At 34.3% G+C, this 14,036-nt stretch overlaps 1 protein-coding gene across 1 annotated transcript in view; it reads right to left on the bottom strand.

Annotated features, from left to right (window-relative positions):
* The window catches only part of LOC129225795 (laminin subunit alpha-2-like), a 220,437-nt gene that overhangs the window by 95,993 nt on the left and 110,408 nt on the right, over positions 1-14,036 (bottom strand). Inside the window, exons 21-26 of the mRNA XM_054860304.1 lie at positions 13,409-13,515; positions 13,113-13,290; positions 9,934-10,040; positions 8,198-8,381; positions 6,026-6,165; positions 3,985-4,212 (exon numbers count right to left, since the gene is read on the bottom strand). Coding sequence (XP_054716279.1) covers positions 3,985-4,212; positions 6,026-6,165; positions 8,198-8,381; positions 9,934-10,040; positions 13,113-13,290; positions 13,409-13,515 — 944 coding nt within the window. The remainder of the gene's footprint in view (positions 1-3,984; positions 4,213-6,025; positions 6,166-8,197; positions 8,382-9,933; positions 10,041-13,112; positions 13,291-13,408; positions 13,516-14,036) is intronic.

Here is a 14,036-nt window from a genome sequence, read left to right as displayed (position 1 = left end):
ATATTTTTTACACTATTTTTTAAGTTATTATTCTTAATATTCAGTACACTTTCAATCAAAAGTGTTTTTCTTTCTTTCTTTCTTTCTTTTTTTTTTCTTTTCTTTTTTTTTTTCTTTTTTTTTTTTTGTGAACTTTGAAACGGAGGTTTTGCACAATTCTTTTCCAAAGTGAACAACTTTTTAGCGATTAACTATTGACACAAATCAATTTTTATCCTTTTACAGTCCAGTATTAATTTTTCTGAAAAGTTTTTGGGCTTTTTTAAGCTTTAAAGGGATTTAAAGCAATAGAAAACTTGTATTTCCTGCAAAATATTTACTTTTCATTTCAAAACAACAAAAAATATCCTTCTACTTTTTCCTACATACAAAGAAAATGATTTAAATATGCTACAAAAAAATTTTGATGCAGATCATAGTAGGTACTCAGGAGACATGACTTATTTAATCTCCTAATTGTAAAAGCATAAAAACTGACTTCAGATAAAGAGTGGCAATACCTAGCTATTCACAGAATACTTTCTGTCATTCACACTGAAAGGGAAAAGTATTAGTTTGAAATGTATACCAAATTTAGCTTAATTGGTTGAAAAATAAAGAAATTTGAGAGATTTTCTAAATTCATGCCAAAAGTGACTTTGAATGATCAAAAATCGAATTTTTGAAAAAAATCTCTTAAGTAATTTTTATTCAGAAAATCTTTTAAAAAAATAATTTGAGCTCATCGCATGGATATCTATGTGTAAAAAACTAATGGACAAAATCGGAGATATGACGGCGATTGGACGTGAAATGATCCAGATATTAAACAGGTAATTTGATGCTATAAGAAGCTTTATACTAAACAACTATTTAACGCCTAAGATTTTTTTTTCTTGTGAAAGACAATAAATATTGCTTTATTTCCCTATTTATATAAAAATATAACATCTAAATAAAGTCTTACATATAGTAACTGAAGTGTGCAATCAAGGGCGCCTATATAAGAGGGCAAGGGAGGATCAAGTGCCCCCCCCCCCCCCTCCCTGAAACAAATTAGAACTTCCTTGCTTTTAGTACTTTTTTTTTTTTTTTTTTTTTGCAAAAATGTAAAAACATTTCTTCTCCAGAAATTAATGAATAAGTTATTAAAAATGACAAACTTTAATAACTAATCTGTCCTGAAATCGGTTTCCATGGGGAAATATCCTACTAAACCATGGGGAAAATATTTGAGCCCCCCACCCCCTTACAATTTTGTATATGGGCCCCCTTGTGTGCTATGCTACAAAAATTTTGTGATTTTGTGTATAATACTGCAGAAAAAGAAAAAAGAGAAATAATGTTCCATCAAAATTATTTAAAGAGGATGTGGTTAAATTTATTTATGCAGCATACTATATTCATAATTAGAAGTACAACTCTCTGCCCAATGGCAGATACAAGGGGGGATCATGGGGGTCATGACTCCCCCCCCCCAAACAAAATCTACAACAATACTTTGTAAACTGTTTTAAGGTTAATTGCATTTGAGTAGTGAAAATGAGTACTTGAAAAAAAAGAAAGGAAAGCTGGACCCAAACCATAATAAGAAACATTAAATGGTTTTCAAATTCTTTTTTTGTTGGTATTAACTGTCATATTTCTATTTAAAGCATATGTATTTAAAATATGTAGACAGTAAAATATCTTTTCTTGAGACAGTTAGTCTGTGGCGCTGGGTCAAAGAACCAGTATAATGAAAAGTAACAAAGAAGTGTCTGATGCCCAATCGCTTTTTATGCAACAAATTTAATCAACGATAGTTATTGTAAAACCATATCTGAAGCTACAGGCATTGCTTCAATTGATAAAATATTTGAATGTGTAAATGTTTTTTTCTAATGAAAAGTCTCTGTAGGTTATAATTTCTTTCTGTTGTAATTTTCCGATAGCTTCGTTCTTAGACGTACTGAGTTTATTTTTAAATGTGCTGTAAATAGTTAAAATCAGCGTTTTGGATTTAGTATCGTGTAAGAAATGCAAAACTTGAGTGCCGTGTTAGCGCAAAACCTCATTACACAAAGGTTCTAGTAAACTAGCCCGCTGTATTAGACGGAAACCCTGTTGAAAAAAGTCACGTTTGTTAGAAAAGAACTACATATAACAGGGGTTCCCAATTTTTTCCGGCTCACGGCACCCTTTGACAAATTACAATTTTTTCACGGCTTCCTAATCTATTTCAATTATACACGCATATTGAAAATGTGGAAAGCTCGAGGTACCCCTCCCCCTTCCTTGCGGCAACCCAGGGTGCCGCGGCACCTACTTTGGGAACTCCTGATTTATAACATAAACAATGAAGCATTCTAGTGACAAAGCAGTGTAGTCCATTTTTTTGGACTGTTGAAAAAACTGATGAACCCAAAACCGATGGAAAAACATCAGAAGTTCCTGTAGACTCTGAGACTGTAGACGTCTTCGTCAACCTCCAATTTTCTACAGTTGGAATTAATCAGTAGGTGAGTAATTTATCAAGTCTGCATTATATTTATGGAATATTAAAATTTTAATCAGATTTTCGCTGCATTTATTATTACTAGTGATGTTTTCTTTTATTTTAAGTGATGCTATTTTTCTGCACACAAGATGGATGTGTCGAGTATCATGCAAAATTTACAATCTAAGATGGATATGTGTCGAGTATTATGCAAATAATGAATCAACCAGGGGGTTTCGTGTTCCGAATTTTCCGAAAACTTTGAGTTGTCGTTTCCAAAAATTTTCAGCTTACATTCTAAAACTGAAAAATTATTTTAAAAGAAATTTTTTTTAAAGATTTTTATCAATGGTTTTGATGATTTTGTAAGCATATTTGAAGAGTTTTTTGCGGGGGGGGGGGGGGGGGTGTAGAAGAAAATTTTTATACATAAGTCTATGTTCTTTGGCATGCCCCCCCCCCCCCCCTCCCCTAAAATGAAATCCTGCATCCATACCTGTCTCTGCCAAATACTGCCATCATACTTAATATAAGATTACACCCTTTCCGATATTTGTATCCAGTTGCAAAAAAAAAAATGGATTACCTCCCACATGGAATTCAAAACAAGGATTAAATGTGTTTATCCTGTCAATGCCAAACTGTAGAACAGGGTGTTTCAAGTGTTTGACTGTACACAAGTAGGAATGAAAAAAAACACATTTTATTGTAATATCAGCATTGAAGATATTATTTCATCATAAAATCAGTGATTATTATTTAATCATAAGATTAGTAGTCATTTTTATAGAACTAAATTCAATGTCGCAATAGCCCATAGGGACTAAGATCTATGGCGCCTATCTCAACTTTCATGGCCAAGGGCTCCAGGATGAACAGCCAGATGTTGCAGTAAGGTGGTCCATTGAACGCTTTACTCCCAGGGTTTAGTTCCCAAGTACCCATGATGAAGTTATTTTAAAATTCAGGATTTAATTTACATGCGTGCTCGCTAGAACTCGTCTCTCGTACTTCTTTTAAATTTCATGTGAATTTTCTCAATAATTGGTGGAACACAGGGTATTTACACAATAAAACAAGTTTTGAAAAGCATAGGGGTTCTAGCCACCCTTTTTTTTTTCTTTTTGTTAGAAATGAAGCCCAGAGCATAGCATTAATGAAACCATTAAATTAGGTCCATTTACTACTGTAAATAAATAATAAAAATTGATAAAAATAAGGTAAAATACATACATAACAACCACTGACAGTTGACATAGAATATTAGGAAAAAAATTTGTGAATGTAAAATGCAGTTGTGACGTTCATGTCAATTATGATTATGACATTCATGTCAAAGTTGAAACATTTTTCTCCACCTCTTAAAAGAATATTGCTGTTTAAAACATTAATTTTGTTTAGATCAGAAAATAATAAATTATAATAATGATAATAACAATGGGAAGGTTTAATACGATTTCAAATATAAATGAAATTTAAAACTATAATTGAGAAAAATATATGAATACAAAATCAAGAAACATTACCTTACAGGGGCAATCTCCTCTGCTATTACATTGACAGACATTATCCCGACAATGAGATTCTATTGTACCATCAAAATTGCAGTCACACTTTTTACATTGAGGAAATCCATAAAACCCATGTCTGCATTGATCACAATGCCTGCCTTCAAAACCCTCAAGACATATGCAGTTACCAGTCTTCGAATCACAGTTCTGTTGTGGAGAGCCTTGCAGGTTGCAATTACAGGGCTGGAGATAATCAGAATACTTATAAATAATTCTCAAAAGTAACTACTTGTGCAGTAGTTGCCTTAAAACAAGTCAGCTTATAAATAAAACAAGGAAAAACTGTTAAACAAAAGCATTTCCAAAACACAATAAAATTAGCAATGCACAATAAAAGCTCATGGATCAAAAATAATGATAAATAAAGGAATAAAAGAACAGCAAAAGTGAAGTAAATATCAAAAACATTTGAAAGTAATATTATGAGAAAGTTTCCATTTTTTTTAGACCTTTACCAAGACAATTATCTATAATGTGCTGATTGCAGATTTCTCTTATACAAGCTCAAAATTTTCAAAAGTTTCGAAAATCTTACAAACTACTGAAGTCAGACTTACTGGTCTATAATTCCCAGCACTTTTAGACCCATTTTTGAAGAGCGGCGTTATGTTAGCCAGTTTCCTGTCCTCTGGCACTGTCCCTGAGTTATAAGAAACATTGAAAATATTTAAAATAACATCCACTAATTCCTCTGCACATTCAACTAAAATTTTTGGATAAAGATTATCTGGTCCCGGAGCTTTAGTTGCTTTAAATTTTTTCAAATGAAATAGAATTTCCTCCCTGAAAAACACAAAATCCTGAAGTTGCAGAATAGCTTGTGTCTTGCTAGTGTCAACTGTTGAGATACAGTTATCGTTAAACACACTGGAAAAAAAGTTATTAAGAACATTTGCAATGTCATTATTGTTAGGGATTAAATTTCCATACTCATCAACCAATGGCCCAATTTGACTATTTTGATTTTTCCCAGAATTAGCCTAAGCAAAAAACCTTTTAGGATTCCCAACAATGTTATCTGCTAGCCTTTGCTCTAATTCCCTTTTCTGAATCCGTACAAAATACTTAAAATTTCGCCTTGCCTTACAATACTGGAGCCTATCTGCACAATGGCCAGTTTCCTTAAACTGACGAAAAGTGGCTTGCTTATAATTTAGAGCTTCTTTAATCTCCCTAGAGAACCATATGGGCCAAATTTTAGTACTAACACCTTTTCTCCTAAAAGGAATATAATTCCGCACCGTTTTTGCTAGTTTTTCCTTAAATTCATTCCACTACTGATCTACTCCGCTATTTTCCAATCCCAACGAAAAGACCTCTTTCAAGCTCTGCCTAAGTGCAACAAAATCAGTGTTTCTGAAACTGGGCACAAACATAAAATTTTCATCTTTGTACACTTCAAATTCAATCCAGAACCTAATGCTGTTATGATCACTATTTCCAATATAATCCCCTACACACAACCCTTGAACAGAACTTCCTATGTCACAGAAAACTAGATCCAAAATCGCCTCCTCTTGAGTCCCCCGAGTTCTAACTTGATCTAAGAAATAGTCACCAATTACTTTTAAAAATTCCTCTTCTCTGCCACTACTAGTATAAAAATTATTTCAATCAATACTCAGAAAATTGAAATCCCCCATTATGATGACAGATCCCTTACTGGACATATCACTATAAAGGAAAGTAAATGACAACTTTTTGAAAACATACAGGACTATGCTATCCTATATAAGAAATATAGGATAGCATTTAGACCTATACATAGAAATATTTCAAAACATTACATAAAAAAGAAAGGTAGCTTTTATACACAGCAATGGATTAACTATGCATGGATAAAAATATTCAGAAAAAGAAAATCCTAAAACTGACATTGAATACAAATGAAGCAACGACAATTTTAAAATATGTTACAGTTGATCAATTGTATATGTATTAAAATAATGAAGAAACAAGAGTTACATAACAGTTAGTTAAACTAAAATTAATTTACCTTACAACCATTGGTGGGATGGTATCCCCAAGCATTACGCACACACTTTTGACATCTTTGTCCAGTGGTGTAGGGAGGGCACACACAACGGCCATTGTTAGGATCACAGATATGACCTGGTCTATCACAAGGATCACACCCTAGAAATTAAGATCACACAAAATGAATATAATTTCATCAAACTTAGATACTGGAAAAGGAAACCTCTACTGTTTATTACAACAGCAACTTTACAACAGCATTAATAGAAGCAATATAGATAAACTAAATTTCTGTCTTATCACATACATATATATTATGTATAAAGTGATTTAAGTCAGACTTTCTGTTTAAAATGAAAACATCAGTGAACCATTCCAAGGAAAAGGGACACTTCGTCCCATATTTTATTTCATAAGATAAATATTTGTGCATAAGGAAACACACAAATATGTTATTTCATTGCCAAAAAAGGTTGATTCATTATTTTCTTAAAATATTACTTTTGAAACAAAATATCAGCTGTCATGTGCAGGACAAATGTCTGATGATGGAATGGCTAACTATTTATTACTGTTAGAAATTAACACTGAAAGATAATTAGGAAAGAGTAGAAAAGGAAAGAATGTACTTAAAAAGTTTGCAACAGTTGATTTGGAGGATGTTTTGCTAGAACTGAGAAGTCTAAACATGAAGTCTAAAAATGTGTAATGCATGTGACAGGTAAACTTCATTGAAAAAATAAAATAAAAAAATAATTAAAAATGAAGGCTATTCTTTTTTTTTCTTTTTCCCAACAAATCACTAAAGTAAAGTGGACTAGCTCAGCAAACTTTAACTTTTAGCCCTAAATAATTTGTATATATACAGTGAAATACGCTATGCAGTAAAACGCTTAACATGAAAAAACAGTTAACACGAAATGAGGCAGCGGTTCAAACAGTATAATGTGTGATTTAATACTATAGTGGAAGAAAACCTAACATTGTAGCATTATAAAGGCTACGCAGATCCTAGTCCTAGCATTACAATGCTGTTGGGTTAGGTTTCCCCAACTATAGTTATTTAGATACAAAATTCTTTTAACATAAAAAAATATTTTAGTCCTCTCAGTTTCATGTTAAAAGTTTTTCACTGCGTACGAGGTGTGGCTATTAAATAACGAGACTGATGCTGCTATTAAAGAACCATGCATGTGCCAAATCCGAATGCCCGACAGCTGTGCAGCGTAAAGCCTTCTCTTTCGATTGCAGCACCTCCCGTGTTTGCAGAGAAATCAGTCTAGCCGTAACCATTGTTTATGTAAGAAGTGTTTGTTTCGCTTTGCCTAAAAATATGATAAGTGTAATAGTAGAGCAACGTGAAATTTCACATGAAACTTGGTAAAACCACTACTGAAACTTATCGTGCATTAAAAGAAGTTTATGCGATGAATGTTTATCAGTTTATCATGTGTGTGAGTTTTTAGTGGTTCAAGCATTTCCCAAGATGGCTGAGAAGACATTGAAAATGATGACTGCCCACATCGCCCTTCCACGTCCAAATCAGACAAAAATATTGTATCCAAATATCGAATTAATCAAAATTACTACCTTGAGGTGCTTGCTCAACTCTGAAAGAGAAAGGAAAAAACAAACCATATTGTGGAAGAACAAGTCGTGTGTTCTCCAACAAGACAATGTGCTGGCACATTCCGCAATTGTCTGTCAAGACGTTTCTAGCTAAGTACAATCTCCCAGTTTTAGACCATCCATCTTATTCGCCTGACCTGGCACCTTGTGACTTTTATCTGTTCCCCAAGGTCAAATCTGCACTAAAAGGAACAAGGTTTCAGTTTGTTGAAACTGTGGAAAAAAGACGGCACGTGTCATGCAGGAGCTCACAGAACAAGACTTCCAGCTGTTTTGAACAATTAAAAATTCATATGGAGCGTTGTAAGGATAGAGGAGGGGTGTATATTGAAGTTGACAAACTAAATATGTATAAATTTAAAATAAATAGTTTTACAGCAACACTCTCGTTATTTAATAGCCACACCTTGTATATAAATGTTAGGAAAAATTTAGTCTTCTTCATCTAATACATGGCAGTAGAATTAAACCCAAGAGAAATAAAGAGGAAAGCACACCTTAATTTAGAAAAACTAATATTTATATAATTTGAAAAATATACAAATAGAAATTTAATACTTGCTTCTGCAGCCTTGAGATGAAAACATGAAATAACCAGGTAAACATTGATCACAGAATTGACTTCCAACTCCAGGTTTACAGTTGCACTGACCAGTATTTTTATCACAAATTGTTGCTAGAGAACCGGTTCTATTACAGAAACATTCTTCACAACCAGTACCAGACTGTAAATTCCAGTAACCATCCTGAAAAATAAATTACATTTTAGAAAATATGCTAATAACCATTTCAACATATATCTTAGAAACACCTAAGTAAAGAAACTTTTAGAACAATAAACCAAATAAGAAAAAAAAAGTTAAGTATGATTAAAAGAAAATCTATCAATGAAAAATATAAGTTCAAGTGTAACGAACAAACTAAATCTCACTAAGCACACACAAATATAAATGTCTGTAAAAATATTATGAAAAGAAACAGTAAATTTGTATTTGAAGTCACGAAGCCAGGTTTCAAAGTGCTGATGTGTTTTTAAAAAACATTTAAACAACCGCCATCATGATGTTCCCGCCAATGGTGGCTTGTGCAACACAGCTGCGGCTGGTTGGAGCGCACTGCCTTCGGAAGTGTATTTTGTTGGGCTCTGCCCCTTCTCTCCGCCTATGCTGGTACATTAATTAATGAGCAGTGCATTAATTTTCAGTGTGGCGCTCCTCTAGAGTCCTTCCACTCCCAGTCTATGCCATGTGCTTTGTAACGTAGCCATTAATTCAAACCTTGGATAACTTCCGCTTTAAGGACAAAAAGAGAGAAAGTTTAAAGCGAAGGAGAAGAGAGCTCGACAAAGGGCGAGATCCATTGCCTTTTTTTGAGAAAATAAAGTATTTACAAGCATGTTGGCATGTTTGTTGTATTTCAATCTAATAGGTTGTGTATGCACCCTTTGTTAAACTCCTTTTCTTGAAAATTTTTGAGATTACAGGCCATGGGCGCCCATATGCAAAATTGTAAGGGGGTCTCAGATATTTTAACCATGGTTTAGCAAGATATTTTCCCCATGGAGGCAGATTTCAGGACAGATAAGAGTCATTAAAATTTTACATTTTTAATTACTTATTCATTAATGGCTGGCAAAGAAATATTTTTATATTTTTGGGAAGAAAAAGGTACTAAAAGCAAGGAAATTCTAATTTCTAAGGTGGGGACCCAAGGCTCCCCCCCTTGCCCCCCTATATGGACGCCCTTGTTACAGGCCTGATTTTGAAGATGAGTGAAGTAGTAAAATATGTCTCTATGGATTTAACAAATGACTTCACAGGAAATTAATAATTAACTCAGAGAACCCAGACCATTTAACCTGAGCTTCTTAAATTAATGCTTGTTAATTAATACTTTCTTTAAAAAAAAGAGAGAAAGAAAAACCGTTACATTTGAAACATGGAACCTACAATTCAAACTGGTTACAAAAACGTGTTTTGAAGAATGGAGGCTGAGGCATTCTTTGGATTTCTGTAAAAGTAAAATGTTTCAGAACAAGCTATGTCACAATGTCATATCTTGTTAGCGGTTGCCCCAAAAAATGATGTCACTCTGTGAAGAGGAGAGAGTTTGCTAAACATGTGAATAAAGGGAAGAGGTATAAGAAGCATGAGACTTATAGAAAAGGGGATGGGGGTCAAACATGTTAGGGGGGGGGGTAACGTGACATCATTTACATGGAGCCCATTACTGGTTTGAATATATGATCTAAAAAATTTATCATTTTATATTAGATATAATTTAATATATAACACATACCTCACATCTATCACACATTCTTCCAGTAACTTTTGGTTTACATAAACACTGTCCATTATTTTCATCACACTGAAGACTAACAGAACCCAAGGGATTACATCTGCATTCTACATTAACAAAAGCAAGAATATTATAACTGACCGTCATTCAAACACATAAATATAATATTTATTAGAGTACAATGTCAAGTGGGTTTCAAAATTTACCTATTTCTTTACTTGGTTATATAAAAATATAAACTGTTAAAAAAATTTCACACCAATTATCCATTTACAACAGTTAATACTATTTAACAAATGGGTGATTAACTTTTTTCAGTCCACATGCCCCCTTTTTGCCATCATTAACTATGCATATGCCTTAAAAAATTGCCTTGGAAAGGCAAAATGCAGTATCTACAGTGTGATAATGCATATCACATTTTTTTTACCCATTTACATTTTTCCCATGTTTTCGGTCATTTTAATCGTTTTCTTCCCCCATTTTGTTGTTTTTTTATTTTCTTGTGCATTCCACGTTTTCCCCGCGTTCCCCCGTTAAATTTCGCACACTTTACGATATCAAATAATTGACTTATTCACTTTTCCCATCGTTTAGCTTTTTGTCAATTTTTCAAGCGTCGATCCGATTTTTTGCATCTTCTTGTCGGCCATTAAAATGGCGTAGCGTCCCCTTCCCTTCGTTGTTTGGGCGCCAAAAGCACTCATTGGTTCCCGCGCATCGCCGCGTACCCGGATCTGATCGCTCATTTGCCGATTCATTTTTCCACCCCACTTCACTCTACTTGCTGCTCTCTGTCCGCTCGGTCGCAATTTCTGCGGCTCCGATTTTTGTTCAACGATGGCGATGATGAAGCATCGGTCCACGGCGTCAGGGGACGGCCGTTGCTCGCCGCGAAATTGTTAAGACCTCAACATGAGGTGAAAGTCTTATTTTTTCATATATGTTTAAAATATAATAATCAAGACCGTTACTTCGTCGCAGCCGAAGATGAGAGCATAGAAGATCCATCACCTGTTTGAATGATGGCGTCCGATGGCGGCACGCAGAGTGCACCTGAATCGTTCCCTTAAGTAACTACCCTTTCAATGTTCTACATAGCATGAGGTGACGGCATGGATCCGCAATCACCTTGAAAGTACCCCGATTCCTTTTTAAGCGTGTGACGAGCTCAACATTGTCACCATGAGATTACAGCCTGCACCATTTTCGTCTCAACGTACATCGGCCTGCAACGGGCATTTTAGCCATATGCCATCCCTAAATAACACCCCACCATCTTCATAGCGAACTGTCCGTCCTCCGTACATTACAACTAAATATTTCACCACCCTCCGCGTGAACTCTACGTTTTTTTTGACCTTTAACGAACTTTGCAACCCCTGCCAGCTCCGCCTTTTCTTTTTTGAACTCTTAAGTCTGGATTCCTCGCATTTGTTTTTTTTTACTATGTGTGAAATGTTCTGGTGATCACCACGCCTAGTGCCTATCTTCATGTCTGCTTAGAAGTAACATAGAATAAAGAATGTATGGTAATTAATTTTGTGCTTCCTATCGTCAACAAACACACCACCCCCGGGTAAGTCTCTTTTAAATTTTGTTCTTTGGCATTCAAGGCAGTCGTTGGTCTGAGGTTATGCGCGGCTGCGATGCTTCCACTTCCACGGCCTAAAATCGTTATCTTTTTGGTTTTCATATAACTTTGCAAAATTAATCGCGCGCATCATGACATACAGAAATGAGTTTTTGCTATATTTGGGGGAAAAAAAACAATTTGGATTCCCCGCTAACAATGGTGAATCTTGATGTTTTTTTTTTTTTTTGTGCTGCATTTTGAGCAGAGACCAAACAAGCAAGCTTGTACAATAATGCTTAAGAACAATAGGTGACACATTGCAAATACTGTGCTTTACTTGTGTGCACTTAACTGCCTTTGATGTACTTTGGGGGCTTTGCCTCTTATTGTCGCTTGTGGCGTGCAAATCTACCTCACTGTTTACGACGGCTCATCCGATGTGTCCAGTGGATTGGTGTACACTGCCCTTATTACAGATTTAGTTGTTTTCAGCACTTTAGTATTGACTCGTGCTCTATGCCAGAGCAGCGTTTGCTCGCAAGCGCACTACTGGAGGAGAACTTACCTCACTTCCTTCCTTCTCGCTCATTGCCCTCCAATTCCACAGAGCCCTTTATTGAAAGAGGTTAAAATTTACTGATTCATAAAGTTCCAAGCAATATTCAAAAGCAATAGGTCACATCAAAAAACCTAGGATAATTTGCCCACCGATGCGTGAAAACGACTTTGATTTAATTTTCAATGATTTTTTCCCAAATTCTCTGATAATTCCCTGGTTTTTCCAGAATCTTCAAAATCCTTGTTTTCTCCAGGTTTCCCAGGCCAGTAGCCACCCTGAATATAATAATGGTGATGGTACTTCTTTTATTTACCCAAATGATTCCCATTACAAAAAGAAAAAAAAACTCATGGAAATAATGAAGTGGAATGCAAACAGAAGCGGTTAGTGACTTCCAAGTTAGTGATAAAAATAAGAGGCAAAATGTCGTGTCAAACGCTGTTGTTAGTGAACCGTAGTAAAGAAACCATATTAAAGCATCATTAAGATTTATGTTGATAATTACTGAAAAATTGGCTTTTTGCATGAGTTAACAAGACTGCAGGAAACTCCAGAGCTATTTTTCTCCTCGCAAAAGCCATTTCTACCAAATTTATTAGATAGTTAAAGGACAACTGGTAACTATATAACGAAGTATTCACATTTACATTATAATCACAGCAATATTATAACTTATGTTATTATTCTTTTAGGTTCTTTGTGATCATTTATTGAAAATTTGCTCTTGTACTGGCAGGAGTGGAAAACAATATGAATTGTTTGTTATGCTTACAATTTGACCCAAAAGTGTGACTACTGTGCTCTTCATTGATTAGAATAATTACAAACATTTATTCAAAGGAAATTAATTTTAGAAGTATAGCTTTTTACATACATACATTAGTTCATTCACTCTTTTTCCCCCTTCATATTAATCTAGAATCAGTAAAGTGTATTAATATTGGGGTCATACTCTTCATTTAACTGAAAAACTAATTAAGTTGCCTTTAAAATATTTCTAGCACTTCTTACAATACAATTAACAGATTATGAACCATTATATACCTTGGCAGCCTTGCCTGGAAAATCCAAAATGCCCTTCCAGACAAGAATCGCAAGTTGTACCAAACACACCTGGTTTACAATTGCAATGGCCAGACACAGAATCACAAACTTCTGATTGACTTCCTATGATGTTGCACTTACAAGGCACACAACCTGCTTCCAAGTTACCAAAGCCATCCTAATAAGAGTTATTTTATGTTTAGATACTTTATCACAACAATATTAGTATGTAAGTTTAAATTTTAAAAATAAACAAAAGATTTTTAAAAAGAAAAAAACGGATAAGTCATCCTTACTGCACAGCGATTGCATGTTCTTCCTGTTACACCTAACTTGCAGACACACTGGCCAGTAGATAAATCGCATTGAGAACTCATGGAACCATGTGGGTTACAATTGCATGCTGTAAAGTATTACAGTACGAAATTAGAAATATGACATTCACAGGGGGGGGGGGGGAATCAAAAAAAGTAATAAATTATACAAATAATCACTCTCAGTAATGAAAACAGTTAATTGTATTTATTCAATTACATAGCGGCCAACATTGAAAGATGAAAATTAGGGAGACTTTAGTGTAAAATTAAGGAGACTTCGTATGAATACATTTAGCGACACTGGTTTGAGGGCAAAAGGGATTTTTAAAATATAAGTAAGGATTTCTTTAATTGAGCCTGTACAGTACCCCAAATAGGGCATTCAAAAATCTGGAGCAAAATTGAGTTTACTATTTCCACTTTTTGAAGCTTTAAAAAAACTACAACTTTTAGGTTTGAAAAAACAAATTTTAAGCTTCTTTTCCCTTATAAGTGATTAAAAATATTTTTTTGAGCTGGTAATTATTTAGGAAGTTCAAAGAAAAATTGGTAACGTTTTACTGCATTTTTTGCAAAATAAAAGTTTAAAAAAAAAAAAAAAAAAAAA

Source organism: Uloborus diversus, chromosome 7 (assembly GCF_026930045.1).
Source record: "Uloborus diversus isolate 005 chromosome 7, Udiv.v.3.1, whole genome shotgun sequence".
Lineage (NCBI taxonomy): Eukaryota > Metazoa > Arthropoda > Arachnida > Araneae > Uloboridae > Uloborus > Uloborus diversus.
The sequence above is the reverse complement of the archived record's forward strand: the minus strand, read 5'-3'. Positions and strand labels throughout refer to the sequence as shown.